This window comes from Brienomyrus brachyistius, chromosome 24 (assembly GCF_023856365.1).
Source record: "Brienomyrus brachyistius isolate T26 chromosome 24, BBRACH_0.4, whole genome shotgun sequence".
NCBI lineage: Eukaryota > Metazoa > Chordata > Actinopteri > Osteoglossiformes > Mormyridae > Brienomyrus > Brienomyrus brachyistius.
This window is the reverse complement of record NC_064556.1, coordinates 2,470,194-2,483,016: the sequence shown is the minus strand read 5'-3', so window position 1 is coordinate 2,483,016 and position 12,823 is coordinate 2,470,194. Positions and strand designations below refer to the sequence as shown.

Here is a 12,823-nt window from a genome sequence, read left to right as displayed (position 1 = left end):
TGCATGCTGCCCAATCTGACCTGACCTGAAAATCATAAAATGCATTGGAAAGGGGGCATTTCAGGATCCACCCAAGGGGAACGGTCTGCGCTGTGTTATTATGGATCATATCAGGAACAGTAAGACGGCACGGAAATGAAAAAATGACAGGCCTATATCAAATCACAAGTAAAAAACAATCCCCTCGCATGTGGCATATTTAGCAATGTAAATATTTACATTGGCTTTGTAATCTTGGGCTACAAGTGGATTCAGGCATGTGTCGCGGTCTGCTGGGGGGTCTGCTTCCCTTAAATGCGACGCAAAGAAGGCTTGTGACTGGGGATGGACGCCCCCCCCCCACCACACTCATATACACAAGCTTCAAAGCAAGCAGCATGTAATAGCAAAACATGGCGCGTGCCTGGGAAACCCCGGATTGCCTCCACCTGATGGCAGTATCAGGCAGTCCCTGGAAGCTATTGCGTGGGAGTTCCCTCTTCGCCATATCGGGCTGGTGAGGATCTCCAATACAGAACGCCTCTCTCTCCCTCCCTCTCTCTCTCTGTCTCTCTCTCTCTCAGTCTCTCTCTCTCTCTCTCTGCCCCCTCCTCATTCCATATTGCCATCCTCCCCCACACGACAATCCAGCACAGAAGCCTTGCATTATAGCGGCAGACATCTGACATCCCCGGTCCAGTGGCGGTGAGACGCGGGGAGTGGGACGCACCGAGTGATGCTCCTGCAGCACCGTCATCTCGCGCCAGCGAAAACAAACCGAGAATAAACAGTCACTTCTGCCGGAGGAATAAAAACGTTCGCCTCGACGGAGCAACTGCTCATGAAGATGTCTAACGTTGACATGGTGTTAAACGCCACTGAACGAGTGGTCAAATGTAGGTGCAATTTTAATGTGTATTCAATTACTATTGTTTCAGTATTAATAGCAACTGGTAATTTTAGGGGCATCGTTAAATAATAGGTTGTGCGTCGTTTACATTGTATATTGCTGTCGGGCTTGATTGCATTGCAGTTTTTTTTTATCGTACTTCAGAACAATTCGTTGATTCGATTTGGGGGGGGGATTATAGTTTCTACATCTGCATTACATGCTTGGCGATGACGGGATGCCTACAGACTGCGTTTCATTTCTTTTTTTTCTGAGGTAGGGGGGTGGGGGGTTGAGGGGGTGGGGGCAGAGTTTCTTTGGATGTCTTTGCGGGTGCTGCGTGAGGCGGTGATGCAGCAGGATTTCACAGGCGGAGTGACAGGGAGCGCACCCGGCCAGCCACATCCACACCTGGCATAGAAGCAGGCAAACGAGACCCGAGAACAATACCTGGCGATCATCTTAGTCCCGATGAGACGTCTTTCCGTCTGACGATGACATCGAAAGGTAGACTGAAAGGTAGTGTCCAGATTTATGATAAGAGGGGTTTCCCCTTTCGTCAGAGGTCTTCAATCGCCTCCATCAAAGCATCTGTTCGCACGGTGCAGGATCGCGTTTGCAGACAGGCTTTGTATAGGTGAAATGTGTGTGCATTAAGATGTAGCTGGAAGTCAGCCCGGATGACCCTGTAAAATGTTGCAGCACGAATCTTTGGGATCTGACGTTATGTATGCGGTCCAAGCCGGTTTTTCTGCGTACACGGCAGCGATGCTAAGGTGGTTGGAACTGCGACCATTAGTCTATATAGCTATGGAGCGCATAGTGACACCGGGATTGTATCTGGAATTAATTGTATTGCGACCAGATCTGCATATTTCCTTCAATGTCACTACGGTACTATCACGAAAGACTTCCCGTTATCCTTATACGTGGCCTGTAAAAAATTATTGCCCGCATAAATGGAACCTTACCTTCCTGGTGTGAATTTGTGTTGCGTTGTCCTGTTAAACGTAGTTACCCTCGTAGTAAATCATTACGCTGCCATCATTCTCTGTGCGGAACTGATAAAAAAAAGATTTTTTAATAAGCAAAACCATTATTGTCGGACATGCCCACCTGGTAGCATTGAAACCGATTCTGAGACCAAGCCATTAAAAGGAGCGATTCAAAGAAATGTGGTGTCTTTTAACGTTTAAAACTTTCGCAATTTTTTGGTGTATATCGTTAGGAAACTAAGGAGAGAAAGACAATTGCGAATGCACACTGTCAGTTTTAATATAGCAAATAATCCATTCTTGCCTAGGTATTTGGGTTTTGAGGCTCTGAAAGAGAAGCAATTGTGTAATATGTATGCACTAATAAATTGACATTATCGTCAGTGTTATTAAAGTTAATAATGGTCAGTGTCTGATTACTGAAGACCAGGGCAGATGCTCTCCGTCTGGCGTGCTTGTCTGCATGTCCGCAGGAGCACAACGCTGTAGCTCTCCACTGTAAGGCTGCAGATCCACCTTACAAAACACGACTTCTGCAGAAATATGTGAATCGCTCTCAACATATGCTGTATATAAGTCAGTGAGGCGGAAAGGAGGGGTGGATTTCCAGTATTCGTCTCATAATATCATGCCGGCCCCCAGCAGCGAATTCGGGGACCGGCTCCGTGCAATGAAAAGCATGTCCAGTCAGTACAGTTCAAGTTTACGGAACAACACGTCGATTACTTTTTCGAGATAAACACTAACAAATGGCAAGGAAAAATGCGATGTGAAACTGGTAACAGTGAAATTAATTTCGATATTAATGGTGAGAGGCTTTGCGGATTCGAGTAGCCTACAGTTCGACAGTATTTAACAAACAATGGGAATTAGGTGTGGACATTTAGAGATTAGCCTGGAAAAGAGTTGAGATGAAGCAAAGGCAGCCGAATAATGGAGTTTGAAAGGCGAGTGAATCTTTACTTTTAGGAAATAAGGTTTATTTCTGGTTTACTTTCATTATACAGGAAATGTGGTTTGCACAATTCACGCTGTACGTTGCATGTAGAAGACATCAACTGGTATCTGCTGTTGAGTATCATGCTTTGATGTATGGAATGTGTGTATGTGTGTTATCGCATTTTTACAGTGTGTTCTGCGCATGCCCACAAGAATACCAAGTTTTTTTTAATATACTCTGTCCATTGTGTAAAAAAGGGCTTGTTTAGTGTGAATAGCACAGTTCGACGCCTCTGCACTGGCATTCTTTGTCCTGGTCTGTTCGTTTTAACATACGTATTTTGAGTATTCCACTAAAGAAAACTGAGACAAAAGCTGCACTGTATTGAATAATGCAATATCTGGCGTAATTTGGATTAATTATTTAATTACTTGGATTACTTAATACTTCATTGCACTCGAAAAATTAGGTAACTGAATGATTTATTATCCCTACAAAGAAGAGTATTTTTTTATGTGCACAAATGAACTAATTGAAATTAAGGTATTTGACTTGGTTTCCCTACTAATTATCATGTATGGCTTTTTTTTCAGACGACCCGAGTCCAGGCAGGAGAAACTATGTATGCATTGTCTTCCTGCTGTCAGTTGTAATTCGGTGTTAATAGTTACGTTAAAGCAAACAGTAGATTAGCAGTTTCTAAGATCTGGGCTGTATATGTATTTATAAACTCTAGCGTTCTTGATGCACACAGTAAAAAGCTCCCGTTTGGTGTTCTCTAATGAATTGCCTTCCTCCTAAATGTCTTCCTTTTTTGCTCAGAGTTAAAATGAGTAAACATTGCTCAGTGAATACCTTTGCTTTAGCTTTATGATATCTTGGAGTATCAGCCCTCTGCCGTGTTGGCGTTCCTCCAGGGCTCCGCTGCGAACCCTTTCTTCGTGTGTAAAGCTGAGGTTCCTCCCCATGCCAGGTGGAAGACCAGTATCAGATGAGCGATCGCCGACCTTCGCCGTGGCGTTAAATCAAGCCGGGACTTCGCACAAACTCCAGATGCATTTAAGGAAAAGGAGAGCCGGCTGATAAGATCGGGTCTGCCGAAGCTGAACCCTGTTTCTATGCATATCTCGGAGGGCGCTCCATGGCAACACCATGTGGAAAATGTTTTGATAGTGGTGCCTGGGGACCCCCCGCCTTGGCAGATGAGCGGTGGCCGGTCTTTCCTGAGGCTTCAAGACGCAGATTTATGGCCGATATCTGCTCCTGCGTCAGACGGGGGTGGCGTGTTGCTCTCGATTTCGGTGCGGCGGGCTGCTGGTTTGTCTTACGGACGAGGTCGTTTTAGTAGCGCTCAGCTGACGGGTGTGGGGGGCACGTTTCTGCTGTTTGTGTACAGATGGTCCTTATTGACTGGATTGTGTGTTAATTTCGGGACTTTAAACGGCCCTTAGAAAGCCCTTCAAAGATTTGCAGCCAATCTGGGTCAGAGGCATGTGCCACCTGGCTCACGCTGCCCCCTCCCCCCACAATTTCCCCTCACCTTTCTTTGCCCTCTTTTCCTACTTTCACTCTTTCACTCAAAAGGTGAATGTCCTTGAAAAAAGGCATAAAATCAATACATCCTGAAGGTGAAGAAAATGCTGTGCTTGGACTACGCAGAATGCTGAAAGAATATCAACCCATTGCAATCAATGTGTCAGTGTAAACTCAGTCAGTGTCAGTGCAGTCAGTGTCAGCTCAGTCGATGTGTCAGTGTCAGCTCTGTCAGTGTCAGTGCAGTCAGTGTCAGTGCAGTCATTGTCAATGCAGTCAGTGTCAGCTCAGTCGATGTGTCAGTGCAGTCAGTCTGTAAGTGCAGTCAGTGTATCAGGTTTAGTGTCAATATGTCAGTGTCAGCTCTGTCAGTGTCAGTGCAGTCAGTGTTTCAGTGTCAGTGCAGTCAGTGTCAGCTCAGTCGATGTGTCAGTGTCAGTGAAATCAGTCTGTAAGTGCAGTCAGTGTATCAGGATTAGTGTCAATGTGTCAGTGTCAGCTCTGTCAGTGTCAGTGCAGTCAGTGTTGCAGTGTCAGTGCAGTGTGTCACTGTAGTCGGTGTGTCATTGTGTCAGTGTAAGGACAGTCAGTATGTCACTGCAGTTAGTGTGTCAGTGTCAGTTCAGTCAGTGTCAGTGTCAGTTTGATCTGTGTGAGTGTGTCGGTATCTTTGCAGTCAGTGCCAGTGTGTCAGTGCAGTTAGTGTGTAATTGCAGTCATTGTCTCTGTGTCAGTGCAGTCAGCATGTCAGTGTCTGTTCTGTCAGTGCAATCAATGGGTCAGTGTCAGATTAGTCAGTGTGTCAGTACAGTCAGTGGGTCACAGCAGTCAGTGTCAGTGTCAGTTCAGTCTGTGTTTCAGTGTGTCTAATCAGTGTGTCACTGCAGTCAGTGTGTCAGTGTCAGTTTAGTCTGTGTCAGAGCAGTTAGTGTGTCAGTGTCAGTTTAGTCTGTGTGTCAGTGAGTTACTGTTAGTGCAGTCAGTGTGTCACAGCAGTCAGTGTGTCACAGCAGTCAGTGTGTCACAGCAGTCAGTGTGTCAGCTTCACTCTCTGGCATTCAGTGTGTCTCACTTATATCCCATGCCGCTAGGGTAGTGTCACTGCAATACCACCTCCCGCCTATAGCTGTCATCTCCGATCAGCTCCATTATCAGGGCCGCATCATCAACACCTCTGTGCTCTTTTTTATGATGATGCAGTTTGTTCTGTTTGTTTGGTATGAGAGCAATCCAGGCCGAGTTACCGAGCTGCATTTCTGTTAGCTTCTGCAGTGGATGTTATTTTACTGAGCCATGGTCGGGCCGCATTGGGGTGCTGGCAGGCGGGCATGGGGGGGTCTTTGCTGGCTCTCATCGCGAAGGCGGCTGAGTAGTATCGATGGGGACCCCCGTTGTTGGGGGGGTGTCAATCTAGGGACCCCACAGTGCTTGGTATCTCCTTAAGCACTTGACTTTTAGCTATTTATGGTTTCCGGCTAAAAATGGCGGAAGGCTCCACAGCTACGTGTGCTCAGGCTGGTATATGTTTGTCTGGATCTCCATGCAGCCATCTCACAGCTGCTGAGAAGCCTCCGGCTGCCTGGCGGCAGACCGTTAGCGGGTTAGAGCAGCGGGGGGTCTGTCGGTCCGCGTTTGCGTCACCGTGCCCGCTCCTTTGGGCAGCGCCGGCCGCGATGCCAGCTGCACCGGGACCGGGTCGATGACGCGTGGGTCGGCCCTCGGAGCGCCAGGGCGAGCCGCTCGCTAGGCTATCCGCGGGGTTTTTCTCTTTCCTTCCACTCGCCCGCTCTCTCCTGCTTTATTTAGCACTGCGGGTGAATTATCGAAGCGTCGGTTTGCAGCGGTTGTTTCGCTACGCGGAGGCCTCTTGCATAACTCCTCGTCCCCGAGGTGTGGGGGTGCGGTGGAGAGAAGGGGCGGGTGGGGAAAGGGAGGAAGCAGCAAAATGCATGCCGACTCACCGTGCCTGGAGAGCGGCCTTTGGCGAAGGCTCTCCGCCTCTATATACCACGCTTTAACGGCAGATCAGCTGATGATGATGTCATCTGTTTTGGGTGACGCTACACAAACTCCTGCACTTCCCGCCGGGGCCGTGACTAGGGTCATGTGACCTGATGTCCACTCTAGACGCTTTGGGATCATGTAGCCTTTCTCGTAGGAAGGCGTTAACCTCTGAACGTCGTTTTATTCTTCCTCTTGAGTTTTTCATGCATGTGTGTTACCTGTTTTCTGTGCTACACAAAGCCACACACACATTCTCAATCCGGAGGTTCTTATAGGGTCACAAGGCAGAGTTGGAAATGTAAGCCCTTTAAAGCTAGCAAGCTTCTATTCTGATCCGTGATCAGATTTCCCAGCCCCAATCCTACAATTACCCTATATAAACAGATCTTGGGTCTGCAAATGTTTAGTGCAAAACTAGTGAACACTCAACCAATCAAAGACCACCAAACCACAGATTCTTAATGTGGATGTACCATTGCTCACCTGCTCTTGACTTTCGCTTGTGTATTTTGGCTCATTTGGAGTTGTCTCTGCCTGGAGCTGTGACTTGTACTGGCTGGTAAATTCAGGGCTGCATCCAACCAGACACCTGACCCAGAATCCGGGACTTTGATGGCACCTGGGGCAGGTCAGCCACCAGCTTAACTGGACTGCATGCCTCTACTCTGCCAGATGGTGCTTGCTCAGATACAAAGATTAGAACCGCACCTGGGGGCGTGGCCCAGGTTAGACCCACCCATAAGAAGGAGGGACCAAATGAAGACACACCCACATGTAGGTGCGACCAATGACAGGTGTGCTGTCTCTTCATCCCTTAACCGGTCTCTCTTGAAGCCTAAATGCTGTTTTCTATTGTCTTCGATTTGATAGCTCTCATTATGTTCGTACTTATGTTTGCAACATGCTAACCTTAGCTCATGCTAAACTTGTTCCTGGTTACTCACTGCAAGCTCAGCCTAGTCACACTTACACCTAGTTGATTTTTTTGACAGCTGTCTACCTGTTATGTACTGTCGACCCTGCTTGTATTTCGGACAAAAGTGACTGTCAAATAAAAGAGCGTAAAGAGATTGTTGTATAAGATGTGCTCCGTGTAGCTTCACTGAATCGGTGTCTGTAAACGGCTGTTAGATGTTGATCGTGTGTTCCTGGGCTCTGTGACAGGCTGGTACCCTCTCCAACTTATATTCTACCCTGTATGTCCTGGGACAGACTCCAGGCTCAGCGGTTGTAGAAAACTCCACATACACGCCAAGCCGGGCGGGAGTCGAATCCGTGACCCTGGAGGTGCAAGGCCCCAAAACCACCCATTGGGCCACCTTGTCACCGTTGCCTTTGTAAACAGGAGCTGGTCCAACCTGGCCCACTTTTAACCACTTTTGGGCATTAAACTTTATTAGCTCTGATATTATGTTGATTTTATGAGGGATGTGTATCACAGTACTTATGTGCTATTAATCCGACTCTATAACAAGGGCTAACATGCTTGTGCAATGTTTCCCAGGCAGGTCCTCGGGGACCCTCCGACAGTCCACATTTTTGCTCCCTCCCAGCTCCCTGCCAGACAGTCCACATTTTTGCTCCCTCCCAGCTCCCTCCCAGACAGTCCACATCTTTGCTCCCTCCCAGCTCCCTGCCAGACAGTCCACATTTTTGCTCCCTCCCAGCTCCCTGCCAGACAGTCCACATTTTTGCTCCCTCCCAGCTCCCTCCCAGACAGTCCACATTTTTGCTCCCTCCCAGCTCCCTCCCAGACAGTCCACATTTTTGCTCCCTCCCAGCTCCCTGCCAGACAGTCCACATCTTTGCTCCCTCTCAGCTCCCTGCCAGACAGTCCACATTTTTGCTCCCTCCCAGCTCCCTCCCAGACAGTCCACATCTTTGCTCCCTCCCAGCTCCCTGCCAGACAGTCCACATCTTTGCTCCCTCCCAGCTCCCTGCCAGACAGTCCACATTTTTGCTCCCTCCCAGCTCCCTGCCAGACAGTCCACATTTTTGCTCCCTCCCAGCTCCCTGCCAGACAGTCCACATTTTTGCTCCCTCCCAGCTCCCTCCCAGACAGTCCACATTTTTGCTCCCTCCCAGCTCCCTCCCAGACAGTCCACATTTTTGCTCCCTCCCAGCTCCCTGCCAGACAGTCCACATCTTTGCTCCCTCTCAGCTCCCTGTCAGACAGTCCACATCTTTGCTCCCTCCCAGCTCCCCGCCAGACAGTCCACATCTTTGCTCCCTCTCAGCTCCCTGTCAGACAGTCCACATCTTTGCTCCCTCCCCGCTCCTGATGGAACCTGGGAGGAAGCAAAAACGTGGACTGTCTGTGGGTCCTTGAGGGCTGGATTGGAAAACACTGTGCTGGTGTGTTACTCATGTAGACTGTTATAGATGCTGCTTATGGTGTCCTCAGAGGAAAGCTTGCTGAATGGTAACTGCTGAAGTAATTGCTGAACGGTCGCTTGCCGTGATCCAGGACAGTGTGTTATGAACCACGACGGACATTAACCGTGTTTCACCCGGACACCGGCATCCGACCGATGCATCGGGGGTCTTTAATGTCCTGCATGTGGCTTCTGAGTATGGAGGCAGATGAAAAAAGCACTGAAATGCCATTATTTCCAATGATAGTGCTTTATTCCACCCCAGAACACGTCCGGGTTTCAAAATCGCGCGTCTAGTAGTAGGGAACTTCACATCAGCATGTCCCAAATGAGACTCCACTAAGCTTTGGGAAGTTTAGGCGATCCTGCCCATTGTACCTTAACATGCTTGGCCGTGCTGGAGGGATTCCATCATGTGGCTTCCAGTGTAGTATAGTTATTTACCCCCATCATGTGACTTCCTGTGTAAGACAGTTAACCTCCATCATGTGACTTCCTGTGTAATACAGTTATTCACCTCCGTCATGTGACCTCCTGTATAGTTATTCACCTCCGTCATGTGACTTCCTGTGTAATACAGGTATTCACCTCCATCATGTGACCTCCTGTATAGTTATTCACCTCCGTCATGTGACTTCCTGTGTAATACAGGTATTCACCTCCGTCATGTGACCTCCTGTATAGTTATTCACCTCCGTCATGTGACTTCCTGTGTAATCACTTGACTGCCTGAGTCGTACATTTACTCATCTCCATTATGTGACAAATAATAAACAATGTAATACTTGTTTAATTCTGTACGTGCCAGTTGGTTGACCCAGGCTTTCAACTCCCTACTATCCAGCTCACCCAGTCTGCTGTTTACCCTGAGAGACAGGCACACTGTTTATCGCACTGTGGAACCATGGGGGTGCCAGGCCTGCTGGGGAAGACGAGCATTTAGATGTACATTTAATGTGTCCATCGTGTGGCAGACAGCGGAGCTCTGCTGGCAGTAACGAGCGTCGTCTGCACCACTTAATCTGCAGTGAGCTTCCGTCAACATCACTCTAAAATCTGTCACCTCACCCTCACTGCACCCTCACTGCACCCTCACTGGCCGCACCAGGACCTGTCATCCTGCGTTTGCAGATTCTGATTGCACGAATCTCATTCCTCAGCCCTGTGCCGCGATCTAGGGAAGGTCTGTGCGTCGCTGTCACGGTCGAGGGCACCTCCTCGAATTAAATCTGACCGATCGATGGTCTTCTGCAGGAAAAGCTGCCTTTTGCCAGATTAAGCGCGGGAGACCAGCGTCACCCAGAGGGCAGTGTGGTCCCGGCAACGGCTGAGCAGAGGGGAGGCGGTAATTAGTGTGTGGGTGCGAAGTGTGGAGTTTTAGTTTTGGGAACCGGGGCTGTGTGTCGTTTTTGCTGAGAAGTGGGGATGCGGAACGGATTGGTTTTAGAAGCAGTGGGGGTGGTTTGTAAAGTGTCGAGCTGGAAAAAGAGGTGATTTAATGTGTTTTTGAGTTCCTGAGATGCGACTTTCCATGGGAAAATACGGCTAAAAAAAATTCCCAAAAAGGAATCATAAGAGGCTGTGCACTGAATATCGCTTTTTTTTTGAGTGAGATTAACTGCAAGAGCAGCAGCCTGAGAGCTGGAAGGTGCGAGTGTGTGTACAGTGAGTGCACATGAGCCCTGTGTTGTGATCCATGTGCATATGGTCACGTGACCAGTGAGCGCAGCCTGTGCAGTTATCCATGCATGTGTGGTTGCATGTACAGTGAGATCATCAACCTTGTGCTGTGTACAGCCCGTGCTGTGATCTATGATTGTGTGACCACGTGAACAGTGAGTTCACATCAGCCCTGTGCTCTGTACAGCCCGTGCTGTGATCTATGATTGTGTGGTCACATGTACAGTGAGTGCACATCAGCCCTGTGCTCTGTACAGCCCGTGCTGTGATCTATGATTGTGTGACCACGTGAACAGTGAGTTCACATCAGCCCTGTGCTCTGTACAGCCCGTGCAGTGATCTGTGTGCCTGTGGTCGCATGTACAGTGAGCGCAGGACCGCAGCCCTCACAGTTTGGCGGCCGTCCAATGGCTGGCTGCGGTTGCCACGGCAACATCCGCCACGGCTCCAGATAGCTCTGCGGAAGCAAGAGGAGGCAGTGCTGTCTCCGTGACAATCGCCCCCCCCTTGCTTTCCCTCCCCCTTTCTCTCTCTCCTTCTCTCCCTCCTTCCCTCCCTGTCTTAGTGTAGGTAGTGTATCTCTGTAGAAAAGGTGTTCTGGGGGGGGTGCCATATGGGAGTGGTCCTGTTAAATTAATAAGCCAAACTGGATCCCCCCCCCCATGCCTAAAATTGAACAAAAAAATGTAAAGTAGTGCAGAGTAGGATAAAACAACATCACCCAGATCCCTGCATGGAGGTGTCAGCATGTAAACCCCTGCGTAAGGAATGACGATGACAGGGGCATTGTCACCATCACTGGCTGCTGGAATGCAGTAAGCTTGCGTTTCCACGGTGAGCCAAAGAGCGACAGCGACGTCACCTTGTATCCACAGGGCGGTCCGGCGGGATTAGAGCAGCTGGAATCCCTCGCTACAGTAATGAAGAGCCTGAACACCAGCCTCACGCATTGTTGAGAACACGCGTCTGAACACCAGACTCACACGTTGCTGTGTACACATGCCTGAACACCAGCCTCACGCATTGTTGAGAACACACGTCTGAACACCAGCCTCACACGTTGCTGTGTACACATGCCTGAACACCACCCCTACATGTTGCTGAGGACACATACTTCACACATTTCTGAGAACACATGCCTGAGCACCAGCCCCACATGTTGTTGAGTAACACATGCCTGAACACCAGCCTCACACATTGCTGAAAGCAGATCCTTGGAGAATCATAGTGAGAACCAGAAGAATGTGGAAAAGAGGGGCATGATGGCTGAGCCTGCAGGGTTGTGGGGTCTAATCCTGCTGCCATCCTATCTGGGGTCTTCCCCAGCCCGGGGTCCGCAGTCCAGGATAGGCTTCCAGTCTCCTCTGACCCTGAGCAAGATAAGTGGACGGATGATGGCTGTATGGAGTCCAGAAAACCTGAAAAGGTTATTTACATGGAACAAAAATGTATTTTGTAACTTATAAATATGATATAAATAGTCATACATTCTACATGTTATAGCCATTGACCCAACTTTATACTTTCACGCGAAGACATTGGTTTTGTTTGCAGTCATCGGGTTTGTCAGCGTTTCTCTCTGTGATTTTGTCTGCGGTCGGCTCCGGGTGCGATGTGTCTGCGCAGGTGTGCGGGCCTGCTGCTTTAGCTAATGCGTCGCGCATTTCAGTTTGTTGCATCATGGCTTTGACCTCCTGCGGTTAGCGGTTAGCGTTAGCTTTTTTTGATCAATTGCGGGACAAATTCCGGGGACGGATTACTGTGTAGCTGACAGATACGGAGGCTTCATGTGTTCGGTATTCCATGATAGAAGGAGTTTAACATTTATGGTTATCAGGGAAGCTCCGCAAAGTGGAGACCGTGTATTCCTACTAGACAGCGTGTGATGCTGGTCACCTGACTGGAACATGGCCGACAAAAGCGAGACATAGTGTTGGACTTCTTGGATCCTCAGTCGGGAACCTGGGGGGGGGGAGGGTGGCCATGCGGCCAGCTGCCGCTCAGGAGGAAGTGCCCGCGACTGTCAGAAGTAGGATGAGAACCTATGTGTGGGAGGCGAGTCCACTGAGGGCTCTCTGCATGAGACCCTTATTTGTTGACAGCCTGGCCTGAGACAAGAGGGTGCATGGTGGTTCTTCTCAGGAGGGGGCAAAGCAGCCATCCCACGCAGTGATGTAGCTCAATCTGTAGGGGAACAACAGATTGCAGAAAGGGATTCTGGGAAATCTGTTACAGTCAGTGGGTATAATCTTCGTTTGCGGGTTTGCTCTGTGTCGCCCCCTTGTGGTCATGTGCGATAATAGGGCTGTGCGAGAGGTGACTTCACTGTAGCCTACAATATTCCGGTATCAGTAAGCCGGAAAACCACAGTCAGGGTAGGGCGGGTGCCGCCCCTTTGATGGAAAGCTGTTGGAGGGCAGCGAATGTG

At 49.2% G+C, this 12,823-nt stretch overlaps 1 protein-coding gene across 2 annotated transcripts in view; it reads left to right on the top strand.

Annotated features, from left to right (window-relative positions):
• The first annotated feature begins 550 nt into the window (after positions 1-550).
• ppp3ca (protein phosphatase 3, catalytic subunit, alpha isozyme) overlaps positions 551-12,823 on the top strand; it is a 43,051-nt gene continuing 30,778 nt past the window's right edge. The window contains exon 1 of one of the 2 annotated variants that reach the window (XM_048995094.1): positions 551-875. In XM_048995094.1, the coding sequence (XP_048851051.1) occupies positions 821-875 (55 nt within the window). In that variant the 5' untranslated portion in view covers positions 551-820. Of the gene's footprint in view, positions 876-1,216; positions 1,388-12,823 lie in introns of those variants that run through there. The other variant, XM_048995095.1, reaches the window with a different exon arrangement.